Here is a 12843-nt window from a genome sequence, read left to right as displayed (position 1 = left end):
AGCATACATAGACATCTTCAGAACACTGACTCAGTTCTCAAGAATATTTATCTCAGGCTTGGCAACTACCAAAGCAAATCCTAGGCTAACCATCCACATTACTGGATATAAACTAATCCACGTGTATATTCAGCTGTTCATGACAGCAGCTGGAGCTTACCGGTTCACCGTTTGGACCTTTCATCCCAGCTTCTCCTTTGTTACCACAATTCCCTCTGCTTCCCCAAGGGCCTGGACGTCCATTGTCCCCTATAGCTCCCTGACAGACAGACAAACAGACAGAACAGCATCATAGTACAACAGTATTGTGAACTCTTGAGCTGACGACATTCATCTTGTCAAAGGTCAAACGGTACCGTTTCTCCTCTTAGTCCCGGATAGTTGAACCCATCTCTTCCTTTGTCACCCTAAAACACAGAAGAAGATTAACTACATTACTCTTTGGGAAGTGTCCACTAACAACATTACACTGTGGGAAGTGTCCACTAACTACAGTACACTGTGGGAAGTGTCCACTAACTACAGTACACTGTGGGAAGTGTCCACTAACTACAGTACACTGTGGGAAGTGTCCACTAACTACAGTACACTGTGGGAAGTGTCCACTAACTACAGTACACTGTGGGAAGTGTCCACTAACTACAGTACACTGTGGGAAGTGTCCACTAACTACAGTACACTGTGGGAAGTGTCCACTAACTACAGTACACTGTGGGAAGTGTCCACTAACTACAGTACACTGTGGGAAGTGTCCACTAACTACAGTACACTGTGGGAAGTGTCCACTAACTACATTACACTGTGGGAAGTGTCCACTAACTACATTACTCTTTGGGAAGTGTGTCCACTAACTACAGTACACTGTGGGAAGTGTCCACTAACTACAGTACACTGTGGGAAGTGTCCACTAACTACAGTACACTGTGGGAAGTGTCCACTAACTACAGTACACTGTGGGAAGTGTCCACTAACTACATTACACTGTGGGAAGTGTCCACTAACTACATTACACTGTGGGATGTGTCCACTAACTACATTACACTGTGGGAAGTGTCCACTAACTACATTACACTGTGGGAAGTGTCCACTAACTACATTACACTGTGGGAAGTGTCCACTAACTACATTACACTGTGGGAAGTGTCCACTAACTACATTACACTGTGGGAAGTGTCCACTAACTACAGTACACTGTGGGAAGTGTCCACTAACTACAGTACACTGTGGGAAGTGTCCACTAACTACATTACTCTTTGGGAAGTGTCCTCTAACTACAGTACACTGTGGGAAGTGTCCACTAACTACAGTACACTGTGGGAAGTGTCCACTAACTACAGTACACTGTGGGAAGTGTCCACTAACTACATTACACTGTGGGAAGTGTCCACTAACTACATTACTCTTTGGGAAGTGTGTCCACTAACTACAGTACACTGTGGGAAGTGTCCACTAACTACAGTACACTGTGGGAAGTGTCCACTAACTACAGTACACTGTGGGAAGTGTCCACTAACTACAGTACACTGTGGGAAGTGTCCACTAACTACAGTACACTGTGGGAAGTGTCCACTAACTACATTACTCTGTGGGAAGTGTCCACTAACTACATTACACTGTGGGAAGTGTCCACTAACTACATTACACTGTGGGATGTGTCCACTAACTACATTACACTGTGGGAAGTGTCCACTAACTACATTACACTGTGGGAAGTGTCCACTAACTACATTACACTGTGGGAAGTGTCCACTAACTACATTACACTGTGGGAAGTGTCCACTAACTACAGTACACTGTGGGAAGTGTCCACTAACTACAGTACACTGTGGGAAGTGTCCACTAACTACATTACTCTTTGGGAAGTGTCCTCTAACTACAGTACACTGTGGGAAGTGTCCACTAACTACAGTACACTGTGGGAAGTGTCCACTAACTACATTACACTGTGGGAAGTGTCCACTAACTACAGTACACTGTGGGAAGTGTCCACTAACTACAGTACACTGTGGGAAGTGTCCACTAACTACATTACTCTGTGGGAAGTGTCCACTAACTACATTACACTGTGGGAAGTGTCCACTAACTACATTACACTGTGGGATGTGTCCACTAACTACATTACACTGTGGGAAGTGTCCACTAACTACATTACACTGTGGGAAGTGTCCACTAACTACATTACACTGTGGGAAGTGTCCACTAACTACATTACACTGTGGGAAGTGTCCACTAACTACAGTACACTGTGGGAAGTGTCCACTAACTACAGTACACTGTGGGAAGTGTCCACTAACTACATTACTCTTTGGGAAGTGTCCTCTAACTACAGTACACTGTGGGAAGTGTCCACTAACTACAGTACACTGTGGGAAGTGTCCACTAACTACATTACACTGTGGGAAGTGTCCACTAACTACAGTACACTGTGGGAAGTGTCCACTAACTACAGTACACTGTGGGAAGTGTCCACTAACTACATTACTCTGTGGGAAGTGTCCACTAACTACATTACACTGTGGGAAGTGTCCACTAACTACATTACACTGTGGGATGTGTCCACTAACTACATTACACTGTGGGAAGTGTACACTAACTACATTACACTGTACACTGTGGGAAGTGTCCACTAACTACATTACATTGTGGGAAGTGTCCACTAACTACAGTACACTGTGGGAAGTGTCCACTAACTACATTACACTGGGGAAGTGTCCACTAACTACATTACTCTTTGGGAAGTGTGTCCACTAACTACATTACATTGTGGGAAGTGTCCATGAACTACAGTACACTGTGGGAAGTGTCCATGAACTACAGTACACTGTGGGAAGTGTCCACTAACTACAGTACACCGTGGGAAGTGTCCACTAACTACAGTACACTGTGGGAAGTGTCCATGAACTACAGTACACTGTGGGAAGTGTCCACTAACTACAGTACACTGTGGGAAGTGTCCACTAACTACAGTACACTGTGGGAAGTGTCCACTAACTACAGTACACTGTGGGAAGTGTCCACTAACTACAGTACACTGTGGGAAGTGTCCATGAACTACATTACACTGTACACTGTGGGAAGTGTCCACTAACTACAGTACACTGTGGGAAGTGTCCACTAACTACAGTACACTGTGGGAAGTGACCATGAACTACATTACACTGTACACTGTGGGAAGTGTCCACTAACTACAGTACACTGTGGGAAGTGTCCATGAACTACAGTACACTGTACACTGTGGGAAGTGTCCACTAACTACAGTACACTGTGGGAAGTGTCCATGAACTACATTACACTGTACACTGTGGGAAGTGTCCATTAACTCCAGTACACTGTGGGAAGTGTCCACTAACTACAGTACACTGTGGGAAGTGTCCATGAACTACATTACACTGTACACTGTGGGAAGTGTCCACTAACTACAGTACACTGTGGGAAGTGTCCACTAACTACAGTACACTGTGGGAAGTGTCCATGAACTACATTACACTGTGGGAAGTGTCCACTAACTACAGTACACTGTGGGAAGTGTCCATGAACTACATTACACTGTACACTGTGGGAAGTGTCCACTAACTACAGTACACTGTGGGAAGTGTCCACTAACTACAGTACACTGTGGGAAGTGTCCACTAACTACAGTACACTGTGGGAAGTGTCCATGAACTACAGTACACTGTGGGAAGTGTCCACTAACTACAGTACACTGTGGGAAGTGTCCATGAACTACATTACACTGTACACTGTGGGAAGTGTCCACTAACTACAGTACACTGTGGGAAGTGTCCACTAACTACAGTACACTGTGGGAAGTGTCCACTAACTACAGTACACTGTGGGAAGTGTCCACTAACTACAGTACACTGTGGGAAGTGTCCACTAACTACAGTACACTGTGGGAAGTGTCCACTAACTACAGTACACTGTACACTGTGGGAAGTGTCCACTAACTACATTACTCTTTGGGAAGTGTCCACTAACAACAGTACACTGTGGGAAGTGTCCACTAACTACAGTACACTGTGGGAAGTGTCCACTAACTACAGTACACTGTGGGAAGTGTCCACTAACTACAGTACACTGTGGGAAGTGTCCACTAACTACAGTACACTGTGGGAAGTGTCCACTAACTACATTACACTGTGGGAAGTGTCCACTAACTACAGTACACTGTGGGAAGTGTCCACTAACAACAGTACACTGTGGGAAGTGTCCACTAACTACAGTACACTGTGGGAAGTGTCCACTAACTACATTACACTGTGGGAAGTGTCCACTAACTACATTACTCTTTGGGAAGTGTCCACTAACAACAGTACACTGTGGGAAGTGTCCACTAACTACAGTACACTGTGGGAAGTGTCCACTAACTACAGTACACTGTGGGAAGTGTCCACTAACTACAGTACACTGTGGGAAGTGTCCACTAACTACATTACTCTGTGGGAAGTGTTCACTAACTACAGTACACTGTGGGAAGTGTCCACTAACTACATTACACTGTGGGAAGTGTCCACTAACTACATTACACTGTGGGAAGTGTCCATGAACTACAGTACACTGTGGGAAGTGTCCATGAACTACATTACACTGTACACTGTGGGAAGTGTCCACTAACTACAGTACACTGTGGGAAGTGTCCATGAACTACAGTACACTGTGGGAAGTGTCCACTAACTACAGTACACTGTGGGAAGTGTCCACTAACTACAGTACACTGTGGGAAGTGTCCACTAACTACAGTACACTGTGGGAAGTGACCATGAACTACATTACACTGTACACTGTGGGAAGTGTCCACTAACTACAGTACACTGTGGGAAGTGTCCATGAACTACAGTACACTGTACACTGTGTGAAGTGTCCACTAACTACAGTACACTGTGGGAAGTGTCCACTAACTACAGTACACTGTGGGAAGTGTCCATGAACTACATTACACTGTACACTGTGGGAAGTGTCCACTAACTACAGTACACTGTGGGAAGTGTCCACTAACTACAGTACACTGTGGGAAGTGTCCATGAACTACATTACACTGTACACTGTGGGAAGTGTCCACTAACTACAGTACACTGTGGGAAGTGTCCACTAACTACAGTACACTGTGGGAAGTGTCCACTAACTACATTACACTGTGGGAAGTGTCCACTAACTACAGTACACTGTGGGAAGTGTCCACTAACTACAGTACACTGTGGGAAGTGTCCACTAACTACAGTACACTGTGGGAAGTGTCCACTAACTACAGTACACTGTGGGAAGTGTCCACTAACTACAGTACACTGTGGGAAGTGTCCACTAACTACAGTACACTGTGGGAAGTGTCCACTAACTACAGTACACTGTGGGAAGTGTCCACTAACTACAGTACACTGTGGGAAGTGTCCACTAACTACAGTACACTGTGGGAAGTGTCCACTAACTACAGTACACTGTGGGAAGTGTCCACTAACTACAGTACACTGTACACTGGGAAGTGTCCATGAACTACAGTACACTGTGGGAAGTGTCCACTAACTACAGTACACTGTGGGAAGTGTCCACTAACTACAGTACACTGTGGGAAGTGTCCACTAACTACAGTACACTGTGGGAAGTGTCCACTAACTACAGTACACTGTGGGAAGTGTCCATGAACTACAGTACACTGTGGGAAGTGTCCATGAACTACATTACACTGTGGGAAGTGTGTCCACTTTACTGACCAATAGTCTTTCACTCTTTCAAGATTTATATAAGAAATAACTCAACCCAGGATCTATAATATAACTCAACCCCACCTTTAGTCCATGATCTATAATATAAGCCAACACTACCTTTGGTCCATGATCTATATAACTCAACCCCACCTTTGGTCCAGGATCTATATAACTCAACCCCACCTTTGGTCCAGGATCTATATAACTCAACCCTACCTTTGGTCCAGGATCTATAATATAACTCAACCCCACCTTTGGTCCAGGATCTATAATATAACTCAACCCCACCTTTGGTCTAGGATCTATAATATAACTCAACCCCACCTTTGGTCCAGGATCTATAATATAACTCAACCCCACCTTTGGTCCAGGATCTATAATATAACTCAACCCCACCTTTGGTCCAGGATCTATAATATAACTCAACCCCACCTTTGGTCCAGGATCTATAATATAACTCAACCCCACCTTTGGTCCAGGATCTATAATATAACTCAACCCCACCTTTGGTCCAGGATCTATAATATAACTCAACCCTACCTTTGGTCCATGATCTATAATATAACCCAATCCCACCTTTGGTCCATGATCTATATAACTCAACCCCACCTTTGGTCCAGGATCTATATAACTCAACCCTACCTTTGGTCCACGATCTCCATGGGGTCCAGTCTGTCCAGGATCACCAGGCTCTCCAGCAGTTCCCTGTAACACAGAGATGCCTTACGGAATACTATATGCATAAAGAATTTGAATAAAGAAAAATATTATATACCCACATGGCAGTCATAGTCCCTGAAATACATAGGTATAGACTACCGTCAATAAATAAACAATTCCCGAAATGTAGATGTATTTATTTAACCTTTACTTAGACGAGAAGACTGTCGCAGTATGCTCAAAATGTAGACACGGCAACATGTACACTGACTAAACAAAAGGTACAAAACAGGAGGATATCATAGAATAGAGTAGAGTGGTAGAAGTAGACCAGTAGTAGCAGAAGTAGGATAGTAGTAGCAGAAGTAGGATAGTAGTAGTAGAAGTAGGATAGTAGTAGTAGTAGTAGTAGAAGTAGTGGTAGTGGTAGTAGTAGAAGTAGTGGTAGTGGTAGTAGTAGTAGTAGTAGTAGTAGTAGTAGTAATAGTAGACCAGAAGTAGTAGTAGACTAGTAGTAGTAGTAGAAGTAGTAATAGTAGTAGTAGAAGTAGTCAAGTAGTAGTAGTAGTAGTAGTAGTAGAAGTAGACTAGTAGTAGTAGAAGTAGTAGTAGTAGTAGAAGTGATAGTAGTAGTAGTAGACTAGTAGTAGTAGTAGTAGTAGTAGTAGACCAGTAGTAGTAGAAGTAGTAGTTGTACTACTAGTAGAAGTAGTAGAAGTAGACTAGTAGTAGAAGAAGTAGGAGAACTAGACCATTAATAGTAGTAGTAGTAGTAGTAGTACTAGAAGTAGTAGTAGTAGAAGTGGTAGTAGTAGAAGTAGACTAGTAGCAGTAGTAGTAGTAGACCAGTCGTAGTAGTACTAGAAGTAGTAGTACTAGTAGTAGTAGAAGTGGTGGTAATAGTAGTAGTAGTAGACATAGTAGTAGTAATAATAATAATAATAATAATAATATAATAATAATATATGCCATTTAGCAGACGCTTTTATCCAAAGCGACTTACAGTCATGTGTGCATACATTCTACGTATGGGTGGTCCCGGGGATCGAACCCACTACCCTGGCGTTACAAGCGCCATGCTCTACCAACTGAGCTACAGAAGGACCACGTAGTAGTAGTAGTAGTAGTAGTAGCAGTAGTAGAAGTAGTAGTAGTAGTAGAAGTAGACTACTAGTAATAGTAGACCAGTAGTAGTAGTACTACTAGTAGAAGTAGACTAGTAGTAGTAGTAGTAGTAGTAGTAGTGGTAGTATACTAGTAGTATTGTAGTAGTCATAGTAATAGTGGTATAGTAGTAGTAGTAGACTAGTAGTAGTAGAAGTAGAAGCAGACCAGTAGTAGTAGTAGGAGAAGTAGACCAGTAGTAGTAGTAGTAGTAGTAGTAGTAGTAGTAGTAGACTAGTAGTAGTAGAAGTAGAAGTAGACCAGTAGTAGTAGTAGTAGTAGTAGTAGTAAAAGTACACCAGTAGTAGCAGTAGTAGTATTAGTAGTAGACCAGTAGTAGTAGTAGTAGTAGTAGTAGACTAGCAGTAGTAGTAGAATGGTAGTAGTAGAAGTAGACTAGTAATAGTAGAAGTTGTCGAAATAAACTTGTAGTAAACAATACGATCAGAACAGGGGGACATCTGAGAGTACATTAGTAGTATAGTAGTAGTAGTAGTAGTAGACTAGTAGTTGACTAGTAGTAGGAGTAGTAACATTAGTAGTAGTAACAGTAGTAGTAGCAACATTAGTAGTAGTAGTAGCAGTAACAGTAGTATTAGTAGTAGTAGTAGTATAGTAGTAACAGTAGTAACTTTAGTAGTAGTATAGTAGTATCAGTAGTAACAGTAGTAACAGTAGTAGTAGTAGTATAGTAGTAACATTAGTAACTTTAGTAGTAGTAGTAGTGGCACTAGTAGAGTAGTAGCACAAGTAATAGTCGTTGGGTAGTGGTAGTAATAGCAACTGTAGCGTTGTAGTTGTCGTAGTAGTAACAGTAGTAGTAGTAGTAGTAGTAGCAGTAGTAACAGTAGTTGGGTAGTGTTAGTAATAGCAGCTGTAGAGGTGTAGTTGTAGTAGAGCAGTAGCAGCAGTATTAGCAGTAGAATAGTAGTGTTAGTAGTCGTAGGAGCAGTAGAGTAGTAGCAATAGTACCAATATTAGTAGTGTAGTACTAGAGTAGTAGTAGTTCATTAGTAGTGTAGTAGTATCATAGTGGTAGTAGTAGTAGTGGTGGTAGTATACTAGTTGTAGTGTAGTAGTCATAGTAATAGTAGTTGTAATAGTAGTATAGTAGCAGTAGCAGTAGAGTAGTGTACAGTAGCAGTAGTAGAGTATTAGTATTATTATTAGTAGAAATAGCAGTAGTACTAGTGGAGAAGTAGTTGTAGTGGTAGTGGTAGTAACAGTAGTAGAGTTGTTGTCTCAGAAGTAATAGTAGTTGTTGTAGTAGTAGTAGAGTATATTTAGTAGTATATTATTATTATTAGTAGTAGTAAAGTGGTAGGAGTAGCATTAGTCACCAGTAGATTAGTAACAGCAGTAGTAGTAGTACTAACAGTAGTCGAGTAGTAGTAGTAGAGTTGTATTAGTAGTGTAATACTAGAGTACATTAGTAGGTTGTAGTAGTAGGAATAGTAGTAGTTTAGTAGTATAGTAGTAGTAATAGTGGTAGAGTAGTAGTATTAGTAGTAGACCAGTAGTAGTAGAAGTAGAAGTAGACCAGTAGTAGTAGTAGTAGTAGTAGTAGTAGTAGACTAGTAATAGTAGAAGTAGTAGAAATAAACTTGTAGTAAACAATACGATCAGAACAGGAGGACATCTTAGAGTACATTAGTAGTATAGTAGTAGTAGTAGTAGTTCACTAGTAGTAGGAGTAGTAACATTAGTAGTAGTAACGGTAGTAGTAGCAACATTAGTAGTAGTACTAGTAGTAGTAGTAGTAGTAGTAGTTATTAGTAGTATTTTAGTAGGCATCATAGTAGTGGTAGTTGTAGAGTATTAGTAAAGTAGTTGTAGCAGTGGAGTTGTGGTAGAGCAGTATCAGTATTAGTAGCAGTAGTAGTCAAGTAGCAGTAGATTAGTGGTAGTAGTAGTAGTGGAGTAGTAGTAGTAACAGTAGTTGTAGTAGTCGTCGTAGAAGTAGTATTGTAGCAGTAGCTACAGTAGTAGTAGTAGAGTAGTAGTAGTAGTACAAGTAGTAGTAACAGTAGTAGTAGAGTAGTAGTTTCATAGCAGTAGCAATAGAAGTAGCAGTAGCAGATTAGTAGTTTAGTAGTGACAATACAATAGTAGAGTAGCAATAGTAGTAGCAGTAGCAGATTAGTAGTTTAGTATGGACAATACAACAACATTAGTAGTAGCTGTATAGTATAAGCAGTAGCAGATTAGTAGATTAGTAGTGACAATACAATAACAATTGTAATAGCAGTAGAGTAGCATAAGCAGTAGCAGTAGCAGATTAGTAGTTTATTAGATTAGCAGATTAGTAGTTTATTAGATTATCAGATTAGTAGATTAGCAGATTAGTAGTTTATTAGATTAGCAGATTAGTTGTTTATTAGATTAGCAGATTAGTAGTTTATTAGATTAGTAGATTAGCACATGATTACTTTATTAGATTAGTAGATTAGTAGTTTATTAGATTAGTAGATTAGCAGATTAGTAGATTAGCAGATTAGTAGATTAGTAGTTTATTAGATTAGCATATTAGTAGTTTATTAGATTAGCAGATTTGCAGATTCGCAGATTAGTAGATTAGTAGATTAGTAGATCAGTAGATTATTAGATTAGCAGATTAGTAGTTTATTAGATTAGCAGATTAGTAGATTAGTAGTTTATTAGATTAGCAGATTCGTAGTTTATTAGATTAGCAGATTCGTAGTTTATTAGATTAGCAGATAAATAGATTAGTAGATTAGCAGTGACAATATATTAACAATAGTAGAGTAGGAGTCGTAGAATAGTATTTCTAGTAGAAGCATTAGTAATAGTAGCAACATACGATCTGTCCATCTGGCCCATTATCTCCTTGATGTCCTCTTGGACCGGGCAGCCCTGGACCTCCCTAAACAAACAGAGGGAGGACACACACACACACACACGCACACGCACGTGCACGCGCACACGCACGCAATGTTCTATGAAAGAAAGAGTGTACTGTATCTTAGTGGAGAAACTCCCCATGTTGTCTGTTTCTCTGAGAGTTACTGCTGAATCATGTACCCAGAATGCAATGCAAAATTCTCAAAATTCTCTCAAAATTCTCTGACCTTGGATCCTTTGGGGCCGAGATCCCCATGAAGACCTGGCTTCCCCTGTAGACCAGGTTCACCCTGGGAATGACAGAATACATGTTAGCCTTTGTTTGACCTCAATATTCATGGTCAAATATTTACACAAACAGACATCATATTTTCAGTCAGCCATTGTTCTTCTTATGGGCAGTTTGCCTGGAATGTGTCTGAATGCAGCAGGAACTGAAGCAGACGGTATTTCATCTATTGGTATTACAGCATGTACACTCTTGGAAATGAAGGTTCCCATGGGAGAAGCCTTTTTAAGAAACCCTTTGGGTTCCATGTAGGACATTTAGAAGCCTTTTTAAGAACCCCTTTGGGTTCCATGTAGGACATTTAGAAGCCTTTTTAAGAACCCCTTTGGGTTCCATGTAGGACATTTAGAAGCCTTTTTAAGAACCCATTTGGGTTCCATGTAGGACATTTAGAAACCTTTTTAAGAACCCCTTTGTGTTCCATGTAGGACATTTAGAAGCCTTTTTAAGAACCCCGTTGGGTTCCATGTAAGGACATTTAGAAGCCTTTTTAAGAACCCCGTTGGGTTCCATGTAGGACATTTAGAAGCCTTTTTAAGAACCCCTTTGGGTTCCATGTAGAACATTTAGAAGCCTTTTTAAGAACCCCGTTGGGTTCCATGTTGGACATTTAGAAGCCTCTGCGGAAAGGGTTCTACTTCTTCAAAGAGTTCTCCCACCGGAACAGCCAATGAAAAGCTATAGGATGTAGGTGGAAGAAACATTTCTAAGACTGTAGCATAACATTCCTATGTAGTATCTACTGTATCACACAACCACCCTCTGTAGGCATAGCAGAAGCTTAGAGGTGACGGACCTTGCCTTTCTAAGACTGTAGCATAACATTCCTATGTAGTATCTACTGTATCACACAACCACCCTCTGTAGGCATAGCAGAAGCTTAGAGGTGACGGACCTTGCCTTTCTAAGACTGTAGCATAACATTCCTATGTAGTATCTACTGTATCACACAACCACCCTCTGTAGGCATAGCAGAAGCTTAGAGGTGTGAACGGTGACGGACCTTGCCTCCTTTAGGTCCGCCTGGTCCGTTAAGTCCCTTAAGTCCAGGGTCTCCTGGTCGCCCCTAACGACAGACATATAAACAATAATTATTGTTTAACAAAGGTCATCCCTTTGCATTTAATATTTAACCTATCATTTCAGAATGTATCACTTAGCCAAGTTTGCGTACAGGTTGGCTTTTTGGTCCCGGTTCACCGTTGAGTCCCTGAAAGAATTAGGAATCAGTTAGTTTAGAATGAAGAAATACAGCACTACTGAACTACTGAACTACTGAACTACAGCACTACGGAACTACTGAACTACAGCACTAAGGAACTACTGAACTACAGCACTACTGAACTACAGCACTACTGAACTACAGCACTACTGAACTACTGAACTACAGCACTACTGAACTCCTGAACTACAGCACTACTGAACTACAGCACTACTGAACTACTGAACTACTGAACTACAGCACTACGGAACTACTGAACTACAGCACTACTGAACTCCTGAACTACAGCACTACTGAACTACAGCACTACTGAACTACAGCACTACGGAACTACTGAACTACAGCACTACTGAACTGCAGCACTACTGAACTACTGAACTACAGCACTACTGAACTACTGAACTCCTGAACTACAGCACTACTGAACTACAGCACTACTGAACTACAGCACTACGGAACTACTGAACTACAGCACTACTGAACTACTGAACTACAGCACTACTGAACTACAGCACTACTGAACTACAGCACTACTGAACTACAGCACTACAGAACTACAGCACTACTGAAGTACTGAACTACAGCACTACTGAACTACTGAACTACAGCACTACTGAAGTACTGAACTACAGCACTACTGAACTACTGAACTACAGCACTACTGAACTACAGCACTACTGAACTACAGCACTACTGAACTACAGCACTACTGAACTACAGCACCACTGAACTACAGCACTACAGAACTACTGAACTACTGAACTACAGCACTACTGAACTACTGAACTACTGAACTACAGCACTACTGAACTACAGCACTACTGAACTACAGCACTACTGAACTACAGCACTACTGAACTACAGCACCACTGAACTACAGCACTACAGCACTACTGAACTACAGCACTACTGAACTACAGCACTACTGAACTACTGAACTACTGAAC

General features: G+C 41.3%; 1 protein-coding gene across 2 annotated transcripts in view; it reads right to left on the bottom strand.

Moving 5' to 3' along the window:
* The window catches only part of LOC124036130 (collagen alpha-2(VI) chain-like), a 44657-nt gene that overhangs the window by 14777 nt on the left and 17037 nt on the right, over positions 1–12843 (bottom strand). For both annotated transcript variants that reach the window (XM_046350338.1, XM_046350415.1), the window contains exons 18-24: positions 11849–11884; positions 11678–11740; positions 10613–10675; positions 10345–10407; positions 6342–6404; positions 357–407; positions 161–259 (exon numbers count right to left, since the gene is read on the bottom strand). In XM_046350338.1, the coding sequence (XP_046206294.1) occupies positions 161–259; positions 357–407; positions 6342–6404; positions 10345–10407; positions 10613–10675; positions 11678–11740; positions 11849–11884 (438 nt within the window). The remainder of the gene's footprint in view (positions 1–160; positions 260–356; positions 408–6341; positions 6405–10344; positions 10408–10612; positions 10676–11677; positions 11741–11848; positions 11885–12843) is intronic.

Source organism: Oncorhynchus gorbuscha, linkage group LG01 (genome assembly GCF_021184085.1).
Source record: "Oncorhynchus gorbuscha isolate QuinsamMale2020 ecotype Even-year linkage group LG01, OgorEven_v1.0, whole genome shotgun sequence".
NCBI lineage: Eukaryota > Metazoa > Chordata > Actinopteri > Salmoniformes > Salmonidae > Oncorhynchus > Oncorhynchus gorbuscha.
The sequence above is the reverse complement of the archived record's forward strand: the minus strand, read 5'-3'. Positions and strand labels throughout refer to the sequence as shown.